This window comes from Macaca fascicularis, chromosome 5, assembly GCF_037993035.2.
Source record: "Macaca fascicularis isolate 582-1 chromosome 5, T2T-MFA8v1.1".
NCBI classification, from domain to species: Eukaryota; Metazoa; Chordata; class Mammalia; order Primates; family Cercopithecidae; genus Macaca; species Macaca fascicularis.
In genome coordinates this window covers 72,045,206-72,068,261 of record NC_088379.1, presented here as the reverse complement: position 1 = coordinate 72,068,261, position 23,056 = coordinate 72,045,206, and the positions used below count along the sequence as shown (strand labels likewise).

General features: G+C 37.3%; 1 protein-coding gene across 50 annotated transcripts in view; it reads left to right on the top strand.

The window, feature by feature from the left end:
- ADGRL3 (adhesion G protein-coupled receptor L3) overlaps positions 1-23,056 on the top strand; it is an 857,692-nt gene that overhangs the window by 591,045 nt on the left and 243,591 nt on the right. For all 50 annotated transcript variants that reach the window (XM_074039933.1, XM_074039928.1, XM_065545138.2 and 47 more), the window contains one exon: positions 7,061-7,141. In XM_074039933.1, coding sequence (XP_073896034.1) covers positions 7,061-7,141 — 81 coding nt within the window. The remainder of the gene's footprint in view (positions 1-7,060; positions 7,142-23,056) is intronic.

Genomic DNA, 23,056 nt, shown 5'->3' with positions numbered 1-23,056 from the left:
GTCAATCACTACCCTCTCACACACACCCCCTTAGAGTTGTGAGCCCTTAAAAGGGACAGGAATTGCTCACTCCAGCAGCTCGGCTCTTGAGACAGGAGACTTGCCAATGCTCCCGGCCAAATAAACCCCTTCCTTCTTTAACTCAGTGTCTGGGGAGTTTTGTCTGCAGTTCATCCTGCTACAATGTAGTTTCAACATTAGGACCAAGTGATGTTCTTCAGGCTAAAAGATTTTCATCCCTTTCGGATTAGTTGATTTCTTGCTAACAATTGCTATATTAAATTTCACACTAAATTCATTTTCAAAATGTATTTTCTTAATTTGGGGGTGTCATAATGGTATAAAGAAGCCCCTAGGCTGGGCATGGTGGCTCATGTCTTTAATCCCAGCACTTTGGGAGGCCAAGGCGGGCAGATCAAGAGGTCAGGAGTTCGAGACCAGCCTGACCAACATAGTGAAACCCTATCTCTACTAAAAATACAAAAATTAACTGGGCGTGGTGGTGTGCATCTATAGTCCCAGCTACTCGGGAGGCTGAGGCAGGAGAATGACATGAACCTGGGAGGCGAAGGTTGCAATGAGCCAAGTCGTGCCACTGCACTCCAGCCTGGGCGACAGAGCGAGACTCAGTCTCAAAAAAAAAAAAAAGAACCTCCTGTGTTTTGCAGATGCATTTTCAAATAATTTATAGATGAAATTGTATGTCCTGGATTTGCTTCAGAATATTCTGGGATGGGGAAAGCAGCATAGGAAGAAGATGAAACAATATAGCCCAGAATTGATTATTAAAGCCGGATGATAAGCGTGTACTTCTTTTTTTCTTATTTTATGAGTACATATCTGAAGTTTTAATTATTTCTTGGTCATCTTTTTGGCATGTGGGTTCTTGTCCCTTATCTCTCACTTCTGTGATCTGTAGACATCCACTCAAAATGTTGCTCCTGCCTCGCATACACTGCCCCAGTCTTTCACTGGACTACGACATGCTCTTCCCTCAGATCTCAGCTTTCTCCAGGTACTGATTGTCCATTACTTACCTCAGTTAGGTGCCACTGCTATGCTCTTCTCTCTCTCCTCTTATCAAGGTACGTATCAGACTTTCCTGTAATTGCTTAGTCCTGCACCTAGACTGAAATCTGTCAGTAGAGGAATAGTGTTCATATGGTATCCTTAATACCGACCACAGAGTGGGAGCAGGTGCCAAATGAAATACACAGACAAACACAAAGTTACCTGGCTTCAAAGTACTCCGTGTTTTCTGTGCAACAAGTAATATCCACTAGGGAGAGGCCCATCAGTAACCTTTGCACCTCCATCAATGACTTTATGTCCAGGATAAATCAAGCATGTAGTTGTTTCTCTGCTACCTCATACTTTACTAAATTCACTGCAAATCTGTAGGATTATTAAGATGAAGGGGGAAAAAAAGAAACCAGAATAAAAGGATAGGTATCAAATTGACTTTACACAGTTTTTGGTTGATGATGACTTTTGACTGGTGTTTACATCATCTCCTGAGAGCCAACTTTATAAATGCAGATGGGTATAATCAGAGTGGGACTTGAAGAAAAAAAAAAAAATTTCAAGCTGTTATAATGCTAGGCATGTCCAGTTTTCCATCAACACAAACAACACATTGACCTATGTTTTGTTTTGTTTTGTTTCAGCAGTAGAGATTATTTCCAACAAGAAATCAGGCTTGCTTTCTGTTTTTTTTTTTTTTTTCTTTTGGAGGATCAGAGCTACTTTCAGAGTGTTTTAAAAACTTAGAAAAATCCCACATGCCATTTTTAAATGTAGTATGGTGTGGGTTCCCTCTTCCTCACGTGGAGTTATTATTGTAGTAGAGCAGAAAGATATAACTTACTAACATCCAAAACGTTATAAAAGCAAAATGATAATATTATTAAAAATCTCAGGAGTAAAAATGTGGCATCCATTTTATTGTCTTTAAAGGGCAGGAATGTCATATCTCTAGAGTAAAATAATCATGATCAACAGTTGAAAAATGTAAAGCAAACAACAACAACAAAAAAGGCATAAAATCTGCCTGGAAGACCATCAGCTATTCAACTTGTTTACAGTACTGTATAGTAAATGGCAAAAAGTTGAGTTGAAAAAATGGTATAACTGTAGAAATCAATGAGGATTTTATGGTAGTAAAATGTGGTTTTCCTTTTAGAAGAAAGTTGTGGTTATTTTCCCAATTGCATATCTTCATGGTTTATTGATATCTTCTTTTATCCATTGGTCAGTGGTGACAGTATTAATATTTCTATAAATATGCAAAAAATTTGAAATAAATGGGTTAGAGGAAAAGCATCTGATAGCAGCATATGTAGTTCTTTAAGTCTTACTTATTAAAATTAGGTTTGAGCCTTTTTCTGTGCATTTATCCTTTTAGAGTTTCTCATAAAAGTCAGATATTACCTCTTGTCATCTCTTAAACTCTGTAAGTGCTGTTCATGGAAATTAAATTAGGCCTTCCTTGAGCACCCTATTGAAAATTGCTAACTGCTCGTCCCACTCCAGATACCCTTTAACCTAGGTTGCTCCCATTGTCCTTAGCATCTTGCACATATGATATAATTCATATATTTATTATGTTTACTGCTTGCTTTCTTTTCACTCTACATAAGAATATGGACTCTCATTTATTATGGTGTTGTATGTATGCCAAACACCTAGAAAGGCACCTGTGCCTCAAGAATTAATGAACAAAAGAACGAACTTCTAGTAATAATAATAGCTAAAAATTAATAAGTACTTTTCAGTGTACTAAGCACTGTTTTAATTACTACCTATGTATAAATTCTTCTACTCTTCAGAATGCCCCTATGAGGTCAGTGCTGTTATAATCCTCAATAAACAAATGAGGAAACTAAGACTCATAGAAGTGAAGCAACTTGATAGTTACTTAACTAGTTGGGTTATATGACTAATAAGTGGCAAAATCTGGGTAACAACACAGACTTCCTGCTTCTGAAGCCGTGATCTTACCCATTAAATTAAACTGCCTCTAGTTTGTAAACCTAGCCTTATGGGGAAAAATGTACATATTTTCATAAATAAATAGCTCTCAATATTTTTAATGTCTCAACACACATGAAGCATTATGCCCCACACACCTTGAAAATAATGTCATTCTAAGTGAGGCTTGAGAGGTAAGAGGATGAGGATTATTGGCAGTTTTCTGCAGGCTAGCTGTAAAGCATCCACTTTCTAACCGGCCTCTGACATCACTCTTGACAACCACCATCTTGACTTCACTTTTGAAAAGTCTCCAACTTCTCAAGATGTCAGTTTTCTCATTCTAAAATGTGGATTCTGGAATATAAGCTATCAAATGTCTTTTTCCGTCCTAGTTCCATAGTTCTATAAAGTATTTCTATGCTCAGATGTACAGGGAAAGTATTGACAGTAGAAAGAGAGAAGAGCATTTTCCTGTACCAAATGCTGGTCAAGTCCTTTTTCTATTTGAACTTTAGTAGAAATTGCACAGGGTTTCTCAATAAAATAGAAATTAAATGAAAGTTGAAAAAGAGATTGAAGATAGAAAAATAAAGGCTTTTCCAGAATCCATAATGGCCTTTTGATTTTTGCTACAGCACTGGGCTTTATTGAGCAGGCCCTTGAAATTTTTACTTATCTGGCATACCTGACAGTGGAGAGTCCGCGTTTTCATTTCAGAACAAAAGTTTTTTTGTGTGTGTTTCTCTGTTCATTAGATCATTTTTCTCCTTCTACCCTCTCAATGGGGACATAATTTCTGGCTCAAATTCTCTGATTTATCTTTCTATACTCAGGGAGATTGGTCCTTTCCCAGATTTTACAGTCATCATAATATTAATCATTTCAAAATCTGGTCAAAGCTGACTTAACTATACTATCACCTTAAAAACAAACAAACAAACAGCAACAACAACAACAACAACAAAAAAACCTCAAAATGTCTCCATGTCATTGGGACCTTTATATCCTGTTATCGAAAAGTAAGATAGTGCAGCCTCTTTGGATATCAGTCTGACAGTTTCTCAAAAGTTTACATATAACATTACCATATGACACAGTAATCCACTCATGGGAATATATCCAAGAAAAATGCACATAAAAATTTGCACATGAAGGCTCAAAGCAGCATTGTTCACAATAGTCAAGAAGTGGAAATGATTCTAAATGTTCATCAATTGATGTATGGATAAATTAAATGTAGTATGTCTATGCAATAGACTATTATTTAGGAAAAAGAAGTAAAGTACTGCTTTGTGCTACAACAATGGATGAGCTTCTTTGAATTATGTTGAGTAAAAGAAGCTGATCACAAAATATACAAATATATATTTTATAATTTCATTTATATGAAAAGTCCAGAATAGGCAAATCTACAGAGACAGAAGGTAGATGAGTGGCTGCCTAGAGCTGAGATGGCTTGGGAGGAAATGAGGAGTGAGTGCTAATGAACTTCAGATTTCTTTTGGTTTTGATGAAAATGTTCTAAAATTGGTCGTGGTGTTTGCATAACTGTGAATATATTAAAAACTGTTGGCCGGGCGCGGTGGCTCAAGCCTGTAATCCCAGCACTTTGGGAGGCCGAGATGGGCAGATCACAAGGTCAGGCGATCGAGACCATCCTGGCTAACACGGGAAAACCCCGTCTCTACTAAAAATACAAAAAACTAGCCCGGCGAGGTAGCGGGCGCTTGTAGTCCCAGCTACTCGGGAGGCTGAGGCAGGAGAACGGCGGGAACCCGGGAGGCGGAGCTTGAAGTGAGCTGAGATCATGCCACTCACTGCACTCCAGCCTCGGCCACAGAGCGAGACTCCGTCTCAAAAAAAAAAAAATGTTGAATTGTATACCTTAAATGGGTGCTTGTAGTGTGTGAATTATGCTTAATTAAGATACATATATGAATGTATGTGTGTCTCTCTCTCTATATATAAATCTCCATACAAATGTATCATTTTACCTAGAGTAAATATAATCAAACTAATTTGCAAGCCAGCCTCCCTTTTCTCTATTGCCACTATTCTTTGGTTTAAAAATGCTCGTATTTTAACAAAGTACATAGTGATGGGGGTTGGATGAAAGGAGATTAGGTATGTGTGAGTGTTTTGTGGTTACTGTCTTAGGTGACGAAAGCTATGTTCCAGTATTAAACAGAAAATCAATATTATTCTATATGCTAAGGTTATTTTGAGCCAATATAAAGAAAGCAACGTATTATTTGTATTTACAAGACCTACAAAGTTTCAAACCAATCTATATGTAATGACACAGGGCCTGAAGAATAGAAATGTCTTTGCAACCAATATGTTACATAGGTCAAGAGGTGGTTTTATAATTAAGATTATCCTAAGTTCTTAATAAACAGTATTGAACATGGACTGCTAACAGTACACAATTGGTGTCTTATTCTTTTATAATAATGTTTTTAGTATTCCACTGAAACATGGCCAGTGAATGTGCAATATTCTTAGTTACCATTATGCGGGACTCTGTATATTACAGTCTCTCCACCGTCTCTGCTGTTAGCCGGAAAAATGCTGGGAGCAACGGCAGCTACTATCAACAGGGAGCCATATTAATTATTTGAAATGTGCCTCATAAGAGGAATCAGCAGAGTTTATTACAAGTCGAATATTACTTGAAATGGGAAGGTTACTCCAACTGTTATCATAATCTATGTATCATTAACTTTACTTGTTTAGGAAAAGAGATTAACAACCCTGTAAATTGCTATAGTAGATGTATGAAATATATAACTGCATATTCCCATTGTAGAAAGAAAGTAGTGGGTCCTCCACTCCCAGTCACACCTTCTGTATATAAAGTAGCTTTAGAAATTGAACTGACTCTGTAATTATGCTTTCTTGCCTCAAAATCCTAGTTGCTTATTATTATCAGTATACAAACTATGGCTACTTTGAGAATTAGAGAATTCTTTTATATTTAAGCTAACAATTTTTCAAATCAGCATCTTAACCTTAAAATTCACTTTAATGCTTTCATCTCATGAAATAGAAAGTGTATTACAAATTTGTGTGTTAGTTAATAAAATGTTTTGCAAGGAACACAGAATTAATCCATCTACTTCCCTTTTAAATTGTGGGTGTTTTTTTTTTTTTTATTATTAAATACAGATAGGAACACTTTTGTATTCAAGTAGTGGAGATGAATCTTAAAGGTAAAATATAAATTAATCATAATTGTAAAGTGATCTAAATAAATGTTTCTCAAAGTGTTATTTGTACATTGGGTGCCAGTCTCCAGACTGTTTATTACTGATCTTTATTGAGGTAGGTGCAGAAATTGAGAGAGTTTAGAAATATTTACAGCAGGCTGGGCGCAGTGGCTGAAGCCTGTAATCCCAGCACTTTGGGAGGCAAAGGCAGGTGGATCACGAAGTCAGGAGTTCAAGACCAGCCTAGCCAACATGGTGAAATCCTGTCTCTACTACAAATATAAAAAAAAAAATTATGTGGGTGTGGTGGCATGCATCTGTAATCCCAGCTACTCAAGAAGCTGAGGCAGGAGAATTGCTTGAACCCGGGAGGCGGAGGTTGCAGTGAGCTGAGATCACGCCACTGCACTCCAGCCTGGGCAACAGAGCTAGATTCCATCTCTAAATAAATAAATAAATAAATAAATAAATAAATAAATAAATAAGAAAGAAATATTTACAGCAAATAAATATACCACTTAATATTTATTTAATCTAACAACAAAAAAAGGACTTTTGTTTTATATGTCTTCGCTTTGAGTTTTTTTTTTCTTATAACTCATTTTTATTGTGTTTTTAAAGTTACCACTCCATAACACATTTGTAATTTCACGACAACAGAAAAAGAAGAAACATAACTCAGATTGTTGGAGAAGCACTACTTTAATTGGGTGATGTTTGGATGACACATTGTTTTTATGTTTGGGCAGATATATCTACACTTTTTAATGTAGGCTATTAATTGAGTTTAGAGTAAGATAATGTAATATAAAAACAATTTATAAAGGGAAAAGACATACGAATGATGTCTTCTTAACAATTCTTTTTTGGGTCCACAGGGCAGGCACATCATGGACAAGTTTCATACATTTCTCCACCAATTCATCTTGACTCTGAGCTAGAAAGACCCTCTGTTAAAGGTGAGTTTTTCTTTATTTAAAGAAAAAGTAACTCTGCTCATTCTTTGATGAAAGCAATGATGGTTGTACCTGTGTATTTTGTAATGCAGTGCCTGTTCAAAAAGCAGGGGTAAAATTAAGTATGCGAGTAATCTGGAGATAAAGCAAGTCTCATTTATAAACCAAAATGTGAAATATTTCTCAGAGAAATGTTTGTAAACCAAAATACAATGGCTTCAATAAATGAGTATTTATAGTGATTCAACTAGTGGAGGACTAGTTGAATACCAATTTAGATTTAGAAATTACCAGATAACCCTAACTTTTCTACTGGGACCTTCTTTTTGTACTATTCTATTTTTTTTTTACATTAACATGTCTTAACCTAAATCATATTGACAGATTTTTTTCCCCTGAAAAGTAATATTTTATTATTCTTAAGTCATTTTATATTAACCTCGTTTAGTTTTTTAAATATGTGTTAAAATTATGTGTTTTAAAATTGATGCTACCTGTTTCAGTTAAAGATTTTTGTAAATAGTCATACAAAATAAAAATTAAAGGTAACATTTACTGCATCATAATCTAAATACAAATTTAATCCTCCAGCTTTTAAATAAATATTTATCAATGATTTTCAAAATGTTTCTTGTTCTCAAAGCTGATATGTGGACATGCCTTTTAATTTTATAAATACCAAATATTCCAAGGTCAACTTTTCGGTTTTAACTAATGCAGTATATTTTCTCATGTTTTCAACAGTATTAATTACTTAATAAATTAAAACTCATTAGGTCTGACATTTCTGCACATGTTTTCTGTATAGGCTATTTCCTCTCCTGAGAATCTCTTATCCCTTCTTGTCTAATTGATAGGTTTCCACCAACATTTCAAGGCCCTCCTCTGTATTAGTTTCTCTATTAAGTTTTCCCTGACTGTGTGATAGGGTGGACATATGTGCATGTGTCAGTTTTCCAAATGCCCCCTGTGCTTGCCTCAGTTATTACACACCTAAGACACTGGATTTTATTTTGTGGCATACATGTTCCTTTCCCTTATCTGTATGCTCTGTGAGGGCACAGAGTGTCTTATTTATTATTTTTCCCTGAGCCATCGGGTCTGTGCTTGACACATAATGGAAACTCATTCAATGATTTCTAAGGTACTGACAGTGAAGGTGACAGCATAGATCCTGAAGGATGCATCTGTGCTTTATTAGAGAAAAAGGAGAAATGATAAGCAAATCCCATGAAAAGGAAGAAAAATAAGACAAAACATAAATATGTGAAGGTATTTTTAAGGAAATGTGCTGGATGCACAGTAAAAGGGGAGCGGTTCTGGAGGAAAAGACTAGAGAGATGTAATGAGGCAGATTGTGATGGATTCTGTATCCCATACCAAGGAGTTTGTGTTTTATCCTGGATAAAAACATGAAATATTTTAAATTATTTTTCCCCAGGTCAGTTGGGTGTTACATCATAACATTATCAGTTCTAGATATGAGAAACATATTTCTGGTGTTAGTGTAGGTGATGAACTGATTGGAGAAGAGATTGGCAGAAGGAGACTTTTCAGCAGTTCAGATAAAAGATGATGGGGAAATCAGGAGTGTGTCCTGGCAATGTGAGGATCTGATAAGTATTTTGAAGAGACATGACATTTCAATGAATAGATACAGGGAAAGGGGCAGAAATGCCTCTGAGGTTTCTATATTGATTAACTGCTTGGATGCTACTATGGTTTGAATGTTTGTATCCCTGCCAAAATTCATATGGAAATTTAATCCTCAGTACAACTGTATTAGTATTAAGAGGTAGACCTTTACGAGATGATTGTGCCATGAGGGTGCTGCCCTAATGAATGGATTAATGACCTTATAAGAGGGCTGGAAGAAACTAGCTAGGTCCTTTTTGCTTTTATGCGTTTTGCCATGTGAGGACACAGCAGGAAACAGAGAGCAGCCCTCACCAGACACTAAATCTGCCAGCCCCTGATCATGGGCTTCTCAACCTCCAGAACTGTGAGAAAGTAAATTTCCATTCTTTATAAATTATCCCATCTCAGGTATTTTGTTATAGCATCACAAACGGACTGAGCTGGATGCTTATGACATCATTGCTCATCATGAGAAATAGATATGAATTATAAATCAATGCATTGCTTTAGACACATTAATCCATAGTAGAATATTCCTACTAAACTTGGAAGATAGAGTCCTACTAATAGAAGTTGGTGACTTCAGTAGAATTCAGTTCCTCATGCATGATCCCAATATGATTTGAGAACGAGTACTACTTTAGGGTCATGGATAAGACAGTATAATGATCTACTCCAAAACTTAGTGACTTAAAACAAGAAATATTCATTGTAGTTTTGAGAGTTAGTTGATGTCCACTGACTTAGCTGAGGCTGAATGTTTTATAGTTAACAGGCTGGTTGGTTTTGCAGAGGAGGAGACTCACTCATGTTTTTGAAAATTGCCCTGATGTCTCTAGGGTGATGGTCACAGGTCTCTCTCTTCATTCAGCATGTTACTGTCATGTTTGCTGATGTCCCAGTAGCCAAAGCAAGTCACATAGCAAATTCAATTTAGGAGAGCAGAAATAGATTATGTCCCTTGACTGAGGAGCCACACTTCAAAGGACCATGAATATAAGAAGAAGAGGAATTAGAACAATTTATAAAGTACCATAGGTAGTCATATAAAAAGTAAAATCAATGTAAAATCAAACAAGACAAAAAACTGACTGATAAACGGATTTGGAAGCTAATAAATGGCCAGGTGCAGTGGCTCCCATTTGTAGTTACAAGTGATGGTGGTGATGACCTGTCTGGAGCAGCCGCTGAGGGGATGCCAGCTGCAGCAGGGGAGGCACGACTAGGGCGGCATGCTCTGCTGAGCACTCAGGGACCAGGAACAGGTGCCCCCTACTGAGTTAAAGGGACAGGAACCCTGTACTCCTAGGTGCAGCCGTGGCTTCCTAGCAGGCAGCTCTGGACCCAGCCATCCCTGAGTTCTCAGGGACCCAGGAAGCCCCCACTGCCACTGCAGGCTCAGAAGTGACTGATCCTACTCCCTGTCCTCTCCCTGCTCCTGGTGCCTGCTCCAATTTCAGAGCAAAGTTGAAGCCGAGCATGGTCACTGTTGCATCCCGACTGGGTGTGCATGTGCTTTGGGTGGTGCTTACATCCCAGCCCCGCTCCACCACCTCAACCCTCTCTGAAACTTTGAACACTGACAAGCTCAGCAATGGAAGCCCAGGTTCAAAGGGCTGAGGGTAGCTTGACACAGGCCTGCAGACCTCCCTAGGCATGAAAAGCCTGGGCACCATGGATGGCATGTTGAAGGCAGGAGGCAGACAGGTTCTTGGGCTGAAAGGACTGGGTCCCCAGCTTAAACCCCACTTTCAAGGAAGGGATGGCCTGAAGCCGGGGGGCTGGACTGCCAGTTCTGAGTAGAATCTGTGACCTGGAGTGAGAACTTATGGTCCTTTTTCTCAAGCCCTCCCATGGCTGCCCATGGACCAGTTGGCATGCACTTCCACCCTTCTGAGCCCATAAAAACCCCAGACTCAGCCATACTTGAACAGATGTTGGGATGACCTGCCTGCAGAAGGGAGTTACCCACTAACAGTCTCCTCTCTACTGAGAGCTGAACACTCATCAGGATGACCTGCCTGTGGAGAGAAGCTACCCACTTTGGGTCTCCTGAGAGCCATTCTGTCCCTCAGTGAAGCTCCTGTCCACCTTGCTCACTGTATTAGTTTTTTCTCACTCTGCTAATAAAGACAAACCTGAGACTGAGTAATTTATAAAGGAAAGGAGGTTTAATGGACTCACAGTTCCACATGGCTGGGGAGGGCTCACAATCATGGCAGAAAGTGAAAGGCATATCGTATGTGCTGGCAGACAAGAGACAATGAAAGAGCCAAGACCTTGCGCAGAGGCTCACGCCTATAATCCCAGCACTTTGGGAGGCCGAGGTGGGTGGATCACGAGGTCAGGAGATCAAGGCCATCCTGGCTAATGTGGTGAAACCCCATCTCTAATAAAAATACAGAAAAATTAGCCAGGTGTGGTGGCAGGCACCTGTAGTCCCAGCTTCTTGGGAGGCTGAGGCAGAAGAATGGCATGAACCCAGGAGGGCGGGGCTTGCAGTGAGCCAAGATTGTGCCACTGTACTCCAGCCTGGGCAACAGAGCGAGACTCCATCTCAAAAAAAAAAAAAAAGAAAGAAAGAAAGAAAGAAAGAAAGAAAGAAAAAGAAAGAGCCAAGCAAAAAGGAAAACTCCTTATAAAATCATCAGATCTCATGCGACTTAGTCACTACCATGAGAACAATATAGGGGAAACTGCCCCCATGATTCAGTTATCTCCCACCAGGTCCCTCCCACAACACATGAGAATTATGACAGCTACAAGATGAGATTTGGGTAGAGACACAGCCAACCAATCACGCCTTTCCAACAGTTCCCCAAAGTCTTAATTCATTGTAGCAAGCATTAACTCAAAAGTCCACAGTCCAAACTCTCATCTGAGACAAGGCAAGTCCCTTCTGCCTATGAGGCTGTAAACTCAAAAGCAAGTTAGTTACTTACTAGATATAATGGGGATAGAGGCACTAGATAAGTACAGCCATTCCAAATGGAAGAAATTGGCCAAAATGAAGGGGCTACAATCCCCATGCAGGTCCAAAATTCAATTGGGTAGTCATTACACCTTAAAGTTCCAAAATGATCTCCTTTGCCTCCATGTCTCACGTCCGGGTCACACTGATGCAAGATACGAGTTCCCATGGTCTTAGGCAGCTCCACCCTATGACTTTGCAGGGCACAGCCCTTCATGAGCTGGTATTGACCGTCTACAGCTTTTCCAGGTGCATGGTGCAAGCCATCAGTGGACCTACCATTCTGTGGACTGGAGGACAGCTCTGTGGAGCTGTAACACAAACAGGGCTGAAGGGGGATGGTGCTAAAATATTCATAAGAAATCTGGCCCCATGATTCAGTCACCTCCCACTAGGCCCCACCTCCAGCATTAGGGGTTACAATTTGACAGGAGATTTTGGCAAGGACACAGATCCCAACCATATCAACCATAATCCAACAGTCATTTCTGCTTGATATCTACCTCAAATTGTGCTCTCTACTTTAAAATGGTTGTCCTGATAGATTCTACTTATTCGATTTAGGAGGTATATGCTATACCAGAGAAATGATATACATTTCTCTGCTTGCACAGATTAGAGACTCTCCTAAAGGGTTCTGTGATTAATTGTTCAATCCAATTGCAGTTATAATCACTAGCTCATGTGACCCTGACCTGCAATTTTCAAAATAAAAATAAGATTGATTAGACAAATAAAGAAGAGATTTGTACAAATTACCAAAGTAACAATGCAAAAACTCTTATTCATTTATCTTAAGACTGTCTTATATTTAAAGACAAATATTGGAAATGGGATAGAGTTGGTATAATAATATCGTTAGCTTGGAACTATAAAATATTTCTTTTCAACTATAACCCCTCATCTCTATTTATAATTTAAAAGTATATTGTACATTATTGTTGACACTTATATGCAGTCAAATTATACATGCAAAATGTACATACATCTCTATATCTATCTGCTCATCTGTTGACAAGGGACATGGGAGAGAGAGGAGGAGGAGAGCGAGTTTCTCTTGAATGTTACAGATTTTTATTTGAATGTATATAATATGACAAATTAGGTTCTTTAAATAATTGAAATTCTATCTCCAGTAATTTTCTGTGAGAATATATAGCAATATCCTTTGAATTACCTATAAACTAACACCAGTTAACCATCTTACCTTTTCTTCTTCTGTTTTTCTACTGTAATTTCATACGTATTGAAAATATGAGCAGCATTTCTAGGTGTTCCCCTTACTCCATTCACCCATGACTCTCTATATCTTTTTCTTTCTCTTCCTGAAGCAATTTCACCAGTCTACATATATGTTAATGTTTCAGGAATTATTGCTTCATATATTAATTCCTTTTATAGTTTATGGACTTGACTATATTCCTATAGGAAAATCATACTTAATTTTCTGTTATTCATCAATTTAGCAATATGAAACAAAAACATTTAAAATATATTAACATAAATATTAGCAGAGGAAACTCAACCTAACAATATGAACTCAATCTAAAAATAACACAGAATGCTTCAGATACTATGACATTTTATTCTTCTGTCATATGAAATATCTTGGATTACTTGATACTTACTTTTTAAAATAGTGATTGTGCTTTGAGAGTTTGAGACAATAAAGTAATTATTGGTAACTTTGAAATTGTGTTTTAAAACTCTATTTTGAAAAAAAAATATATATATATATATGGGGGGGAGAGAGAGAGAGAGAGAGAGAGAGACATTCTAACCCCCTTCTGCCCCCTCACCTATGAATCATTTTAGTTTTAATCCATGGGTCACTATTCTGCCTCCTTTCAATTCCCTTGATTTATTCCACTTTCACTCTCACATTTTTTAGGGAAAAAGTATTTTGTGTTATTGTTACATTTGTTTACCATAGTCACAGTGTGTTTCTTTTCTGATAGTGTTCATTTGAATTATGTTTAATCTGCTCTTAGTGATCAAAAGGAAAATACAGTAACAAGTAACAAAATACCTTTGAATAAAATGTACTCTCTGCAGTTGCAAAGTAGCCACTGAATTTATACACTAATGAGCAAATTTGAGAGATTCTGTTCTTTAAATCTAATGTGATAGTACATGGCATTTGGTCCCATAATTTATGGCTGTGATGGCTTTATGTGCATTCTTCAATTTACAGATTTTATTACTGAATAGGGGTGTAAATTCCAATAGTTTACTAGTCCATTAAAGTCACAATACATTACAAGGTAATTAACCAGAGCTGCCACTATAAATAGAAAAAATAGTCACAGCCTTCACTATAAACTACTTAATAAAAATAAGGTTCTGAATCAGCATTCACCATTATAGTAATTTTTCTTGCCATACGTCTCATTAATCAGGACTTTTTAAAGAAGCTTCATCTCAAAGCACTGTTATTTTTAAAACTTTCATTATTAGAACAAGTTTGTTATAATTTTGTAGTTCATCTAATGAGATTGATTATATAATTCTGTATGCAAGTAAGCTGTGCATGCTTTTAATGCATATTTCCCAGTTTTACTAAAGTGGAAATGAAACAAATACTACTTTGGTGATTTTATGGCAGATTTGTAAATAAGTACATGAGAGTTCTTAGCAGGACTCATTGAAAGTTAGAGTTCTGAAGGTCATATGTCTCCACCAACTCTCCTTTCTCCCAACCGTTATTTTGCCTCCTAACTACTCATGTGTAAAACGCCCTACACCAGAATCATGTCTTAATATATTACAGACAGAGTCACTCAATGAAGGTGATTGGGTGGGAATTTGTGTTAAAGGTAAATCAGAATCCTAAGGAGAGGCATATATTATTTGAGGTTTCCATATACCAGTTGGGACACACCGTTCAGTTGAGATTTTGTTGTTTTTATGTTGGGTTTGTCTGTTTCGTTGTTTTCCTGTACAGTTTGGTGACAGCCTTAGCAGTGCATTATAAAATCCATTACAGAAATTCGTTACAGTATCACTAACAATTGAAGTTAGACAAATTACTGTCAATTACAAAAACAAAATAAAAGACATTAACTTCTAAAAAATGCCCTCCTAATGTCATGCTAGTGATGATATTTTGAATATTTTGCTATATAAAAAAATTGACAATTATTGAATATGTTCCACCTTCCAATATAGTGAACTACTTTTTATTTATTTATTTACTCATTTATTTTTGAGACAGAGTTTTGCTCTTGTTGCCCAGGCTGGAGTGCAGTGGCTTGATCTCGGCTCACCACAACCTCCGCCTCCCTGGTTCAAGAGATTCTCCTGCCTCAGCCTCATGAGTAGCTGGGATTACAGGCATGCGCCACCATGCCTGACTAATTACTACTTTTTATAAATCTAGTGAATTTTGTAGAGTTTTTCTATAGGTAGGGTCTTAATAAGGAGTCTAATGTTGGATATTAATTTATACATTTGCTAACTATTGACAGTTACAATGTATACTCTGAGACAAAGTTAATTTTTCACATTTGAAAAATTACAATTATTTTTAGCTTTTTTTCCTCAAATAAACCAAGTAATATAAACAGGGTTCAACTGACACATAATCAATGAACTAGAGTAATGCCAAGCATTAAGTTTCATGTGCAAATTAAATTATATTCAGCAAATCCACTCACTGAAAATATTTTTTAAAGTTCAAAATAAGCAGATGGTCCTGCCTAGTGCATCTATATTAGAAATAGGCTGTAGCCAAAGATTTACTATCACAAATTAGAGACATTAACACATGCTATTATCTAGTGAAGTATAAAAACAGTTGAAATTGACTAAAATAGGAATGTCACATCTGGCATTCTCTTAGAAGAGTCTGCAGGCCTGTTCTCTAATATTCCATGATGATGCTTTTCTAACTTATCTGATTAGCAGACATTACAGGGGGAGGGAACATAAATTCCCTAGTTTTACCTACTCTTATCTCAATAGAATAAAAATGAAACTTGCATATCAGAGAGTTCTTTGATTGCATTAAATTAAATCCCTTTTCCTATGTTCCTACACTTGTAAAGCCAAAGATTTTTTTTATTATTTAAAGTACACTGTCAACACCTAGAAGATATAGGCAGAGAGTATAGCTTGTTATTATTAACGATAAAGACAATTCCCATTTATTAAGTATGTACCTTGTATCAAACACAGAAAAAAATATTTCATACACATTGTCTCAATTAGTCTCACAAAGATCCTATTACTTTTTTATTCAGACTTAATGATCATGATTATCATATCTCTAGGTTCTTGCATGATACCGTGATACCCTATACTACTAATGGAATGTGTTGACTTTAATTAAAATTATATTCTAAACTTAATGCTAAAATGTATTTGTTATTCAGTATTGTCAGGAATAAGTATGAGGATTTTGTAAACCTGTAACATACTTTCCAATTATAGGTTTTTGTTTAAAGCTAACTTTTATAATTTGAAATAATTTAGCATACTCTTTCTGGCCCCTTGTGGTCTGTAATTCACATACTGAGAATAATTATCCCAGAAAGTAGAATGATTTGACAGTTTTTCATATTTGGTTGTGCATCAATTTGTCCTGGTGATCTCTAAAGAGACTGAGAAGGGAAAAAGAATTTGTTCAAATTCTCTTTCCATGCTGGCTGATGGAATGGTATTCTTAGTATTCAAAGGGCGTTAAATAAAGGCTTGGTACTGTCATGCTCTGAACATTCTTCTTCAGGTTTGATGTGACTGGTTGCAGATCCTGTGATAATGATGCTCACATTGAATACCGTGGTTCCCCGATGGTGATTCTGCCCTTGAGCACTGCTCCAGAAAAGAGAAAGTCACTGGGATTAGTATGTCTCTAAGTAGCTATGATCAGGCTCAGTTCTCTCAACTTCACCCCTCCCAAACTACCACACGGAGCTTCCTGTGTTCTCTCTCTTAAGGTTATGCACTGGCCTAGCTTCCCTAAGATTGCTACTATAGGTTCCAAGGCTTATTTTTCATTGTCTTACTTTGTTTTTGGTCTCTTTCAGAAAAGTGCTGATAGAACTGTGTTATCTTGTTCTGAAAAAATATGTTTAATGTCTAAGTATCACAGGTTGTGACTGAGGCATTGCTAGTCAATAATGACAATAATAATAGCTAACATTTACTTTGCAAATTAACTGTGAAATCATGTGTTCAATCTAATATAATTCATATGACTCCCTCTCTCATTATTCCTTCGCAAAGAGAACAAATCATACTATTCTTCAGGTTTTTCCATAGATATCACCTTTGGAGTGGTATGAACATTTATTTGTTCCCAGCTCTATTCTAAGCACTTGACATGGATTATTATTTAATTAATCTCCCAAATCCCGTGGCCGGGCGCGGTGGCTCAAGCCTGTAATCCCAGCACTTTGGGAGGCCGAGACGGGTGGATCACGAGGTCAGGAGATCGAGACCATCCTGGCTAACACGGTGAAACCCCGTCTCTACTAAAAAAATACAAAAATCTAGCCGGGCGAGGTGGTGGGCGCCTGTAGTCCCAGCTACTCGGGAGGCTGAGGCAGGAGAATGGCATAAACCCGGGAGGCGGAGCTTGCAATGAGCTGAGATGCGCCACTGCACTCCAGCCTGGGTGACAGAGCGAGACTCCGTCTCAACAACAACAAAAAAATCTCCCAAATCCCATGAAATAGGTAGACAATTATTGTTGTCTTTTTGTGAATGAGAAAACTGAGACATAGAGAAGTTCTTTAACCTTATAAAGGTAAGACAGATAATACTAAGCCTTGGAGCCAGGATTCAAACCTAAGTATTAAAAAAAAAAAAAAAATCTGCTATGGCAGTTTTTCATGTATAGGAAAGGATCTACGACTTAGTGCTCAGTCCTATACACTGTAATAAGTAATCCTTAGGCTGGGCCTGGTGGCTCACGTCTGTAATTCCAGCACTTTGGGAGGATGAGGTGGGCAGATCACGAGGTCAGGAGATCAAGACCATCCTGGCTAACATGGTGAAACCCTGTCTCTACTAAAAATACAAAAAATTAGCTAGGCATGGTGGCACACACCTGTCGTCCAAGCTACTTGGGGAGGCTGAGGCAGGAGAATCGCTGGAACCCAGGAGGCAGAGGTTGCAGTGAGCCAAGATCGTATCACTGCACTCCAGTCTGGGCGACAGAGTGAGACTCCGTCTCAAAAAAAAAAAAGGTCATCCTTAATGAAACAGTACCAGCAAGGCAGGGAGGATCTGACTATCCATAGTGTAGTATTTTTTAAGAAAATCTTTCATCATCTTATTTATTCATGTTAAGAATACAATATGACACAAGTATTTTGAAGACATATCTACTATTTACTCACCAAGTGAAAAATAATTTTTTGTGTGCTTGTTGTTTTCCATAAAACGTCTTTGTTCTAGTATCACCCTTTACCTTTTACTGTTTTCATAAACATATACTGCTTCTCTCAGAAAAAGTATTTAAAATCATACTGCAAAAAGCGGTCAGACGTTCTAATGATGTATTACAAATTGTATATAAGTTAATGTACTAAATCTTGTAAAATACTAAAACGTAATATTTTATTTGATAAAATATCCTTTTTTAAATTTTTTTCAATGTTCTCTTCCCCCAAATGGTTAATGTTTATGTTATCACCAGAAAATAGTTTTATACCCATATAGTAAAAATTAATTAGCTTACTGCCTGGAGCAGACAGCTGGCTGGTAGTTGTGTTGGCTGTTACCACCAAAGCCTGAGGGGGTGAAGTAGGAGGTCTGCCTTGACCTCCAAATGTAACAGTCTCCTCAGCCCCACCTGCTGCATATCCACAGCTGCAAGGTTCCAAATTATTTGGCATACTCAACATAACACATGCATACGTGCACACACACGGATGCCACTCAGGGGAATTTTCTTGAATATAACAATTCCTACTTGACAGTAGATGTAGAAGATATGCATGACAAAAATTATATTTGGTAATCCTTACATTTTAAATTTTAATCTTAGAGTCAATTGCCTGAAGTTAAAGATCTTTCTTGAGATCTTTTATACCCTAACAGTAGGGGTAGGAACTGTTATACATACAACATCAGCCTATATAATGCCATTTCGAGAATGAGAATCTTTTCTTCTTTGCTGCTGAAAGGCATATGCTTCTGTTTGGAAAGCATTGACTTTAGCTATTATTTGTCCCATTGCACATTAACCGGTGTTACCTTGACACTAAGAAGCACTTGGCTCTCTCAATGCCAAGAAGCACGTTTCTCTTTGCTAGTGATAGCCCTGGGTCCAGCAATTATTTCCATTTTTTAAGAGTGCAGCAAAAAACAATATCCCTTGCTGTTAAGTGTGGCATTAGAATATCCTAGGTGGAGTCAAATGTTAAGTACACAGCATGAATACCAATGCCTGCATTTAATCCTGATATCCCACTTTGGTAAGTATATGGCCATGGACAAAACCTTTGCCACAGTGCCTCAGATTTTCCAGCAAATCTCCTTCCCAAGGTTAAGTATCAAATATTGAGTATGATATTATATGTGAAAATGCTTTATAACCTAAAGAATGCTATACAAATATTGGTTAATTTAATTGAGCAGCAATACTCTATTGCTCTAGTCAAAAGCTTAGTATATCTCACATATGGTAAGATCAAATAAAGCAGTTTTCAATTGAGTTTTCAATGTTTTTATCCTCCTTAAATCCTATTGGTTTAATTATGATACAATTTTAATTTTATATGAAAACATATTTTAGTTGTGAGTGGCTATACATTAAAAATCTCAAATATATGTCAAATAATTTATTATAGTCTATGTAAAACTACACATGACTTTTTCTCTGTGTTCTTCCTAAGGACTCCAACTGTCCTTCACTGTTCAACAAATATTTGTTATGCAGTTGCGTCTTATGCATGGGTTAAATTCTGAAATTGTAGAGTGAAGCTAAAAAAAAAATAGATCTTGAAAAATTTGTTAAATTACCCATGATATGTGGTCTAATAATGAGTTATTCCTTAATACTAGAAAATGTGAATTTTAAAATGTCATAAAATTGCTCCGGGGTGTCTAGATACCTATGTGATGGGGGTGTAGAGAGACACAGACAGCATTGAGGGCACCTGATCACTGCTCCTCACTCGCTCTGGGCTGTGTGCTTACTGAGTAAAATGGCAAATAGAATCTTTTCTCAAACTTTTTTTAAATGCATACAGTTGAATTTAAATCAAATTAATTTTTGATGTGACTGTACAATAGTGAATGTCTAGGAGAGAAAAGATTTTTGCCCTCATGGACTTTATCTTGTAGTCGGAGATTTAAACGATAGAAAAATTATTGATTAAACAGTCAAGATTATAAAGAGATCATTATTATAGCCATAAAAGACATATAAGATGGTTAGTCAAAGGAAGCCACTCTAGGGAGGTGACCACTGAGCCTAAGCATGAAGAATGAAAGTGAGTTGTCCATGATTACAGTTGAATAGTGTGTTCAAAGGCCCTGAAGTAGGAAATTTATAGTATGTTAACTAATTTACTCACTAAGCAAAGACTAATTAAGGCCTCATATTTGCCAGGCATTTGTGGGACTGAGCAGTTTACAAGTCTGTCAAGATTTCTATTCTCATGGAGTACACATTCTAGACAAAGGAAAGTATAAATAAACAAAAAAGTAGGCAAATAAATGGATAAGCTAATTTCTGGAATATAATAAGAGGAGAGAGTAGGGATATAGGCAGAGGATTTAGGTGGGATCTAAATCATACCACAGTCATGTGGGGTCTTGTAAGACATGAAGAAAGTTATGGTCTTGTTTTAAAAGCTGAGAATAACTCTGAAGGGTTTATAACATAGAGTACTACATACTGTGGTTTCAATTTTTAAAAGATGACTCTAGCTACGGAATGGAGAATGACTTACAGAGAGGTACATCCAATCATACTGGTGTGACCTTTCCTTAAAATTTTATTACAGAATTCCCTCCTGTCCCTTCTGTTCTCCGAAGATTCCATTCCCTTCTTTCCCCTCCATTTCCCACACTAGTTATTGTTCCGTGGGCAAAGTGGGTTGCCTTTTCTGATCAGATGTAGCAGAATAGTTTGGAAACAGGCAAATTCAAATTGCAAGACTAAATTCTGAGTCTCTAAGAGCAGCATCTCAAGGAACACATTCCTGGATTCCAATATATGTCCTGGGGTTAAAGCCTCTGCTGAGCGTAAGAGCATTAACTACTAACGGATAACCAATGAAAAGACTGCATTTACTGTGCCCACACAATCAGATTCTCCTGCTGAATATTGATTCTGTTAAATCACGAATAGTTTTAGACTCTTGACTGGTGATTGTGAATCTGTTAATCTATTGCCAAGGTTAGTCTGTATTGCTTCTAGTACTGAGTAGGGCTTCAGTGTGAACAACTGATGTGGGGCGAAGTGGGAAGAAAGACACTGACAAAAGAAATCATAGCCTAGGTTATAATCAATCTTTGTATACTAAACCTAGCAATTCCAAATATCCTATAGATAGTGGGAAACCACAAAGGACTTCAAGCATAGAAGGCATGAATGCAATTAGTTTGCATATAAATATTGATTCCAGTTCTTTTTTTTTTTTTTTTTTTGAGACGGAGTCTCGCTCTGTCGCCCAGGCGGGAGTGCAGTGGCCGGATCTCAGCTCACTGCAAGCTCTGCCTCCCGGGTTTACGCCATTCTCCTGCCTCAGCCTCCCACGTAGCTGGGACTACAGGTGCCTGCCACCTCGCCCGGCTAGTTTTAGTATTTTTAGTAGAGAGGGGGTTTCACTGTGTGAGCCGGGATGGGATGGTCTCGATCTCGTGACCTCGTGATCCGCCCGTCTTAGCCTCCCAAAGTGCTGGGATTACAGGCGTGAGCCACCACGCCTGGCCTGATTCCAGTTCTTAAGGTGGATTGAGAACAAAGAGAATTAGTAGGTTATTTCATAAAATGCTCTTGAGAGTACAAACTACAAGACAATAGCAATGGAAATAAAGATGACATGATGGATTCATAGACTGCAGTTAAAGCATAAATAGATCTCCTTGATTGTTTAGAATTGTTGGAAATGTCAAGAGAGAAATTTTTGATACCTAATTTAGATAATTTGGATGGATGTTGGTACTGTTCTGGAAGACAAGGGCAATTCATGTTCAGACTAAAGATCACCCATTATTGATTCTTTGAAAGTACATGTAACATGAAACATGATTGCAAAGTGGTTCCTTTCAGTCTATAAAAGATGAAAAAAATAATAATTTTAGGAGTGTCTGAGACCTTTAGCCTTGTCTAAGTAATTGAATTGGCCCTTCGGTCACCGGGTGGTTAGTTATCTTGAGATGTAATTTATTTAGAAAAGTATGACTAGTGGATTTATGTGATACTGAGTCTGATAAAGATCTTTCCTGGAAGTTGAAAGGTGTGCCTGCCAGAATTTATTTAGGTTTTAATAAGTGAATAAATGAAGCCAGGGCTATAGAGTGGGAACCACCTCTGGTCACCAAATGGTCCACGCCTTTTCTTTGTTTCACTGTTTTGAACAATTGTAGTTCTTCATTTCAGTGTGCCTGTTCATTTAAGAGGGAACCCTTAGGGCATACTTGTTTGTTTGTTAGATAAAACCATCCTAAGGCACAACACAGAGCATACAGGCTGCAATGCAAGCGCATAAAACCCGAGATACCAGATGGAAAATGTGTTAGCCTTGTAATTCTGATTTGCTAAAGTAAAAAAATAAAAATAAAAAGCATGAGGTGTCGGGAGGTGGATGTAGGGGCAAACATTTAAATTTTGCTTCTGTTGTTTTCCCCCGTTAATACAGAAATTTGGTGTTGGTATCTTACAGAAAATGAGTTTTTAAAAGCAAATCTTCAGAGTTTAAAAATCATCCCATCCTCTTCGCAAAAATCTGCATTATTATTTTTCTTTATAAAATCTACCCAGCTGAAATATTTTCTGATGAATTTAAATGCGTATGAACTAGTGCTCTACAGAATGTCTTAATTGAGTACTTCGTTTTGTACTTTATTGAAATGTGTACTTTGAAAACATTGGTGAAATTTGCTGTTTCCCACCTGGCATCAGCAACAGCTGGAGCCTGGCCCATTTAGGATGGCCTACACTCACGCAGTACTAATCTAAAGCAAATGTCATATGAAAAGCTATGTCCCTGCCCCTTCTTCTGTTAAACGCATCTAAGACAAAAGTAAGAACATAATATTTTATTTAAGCTCAGCTATTTTTCTTTTTCTCCTCTTCCCTTACTATTTCTGTTGCTCTAAAACTATTACTCGCAATCATGCTCTTAACT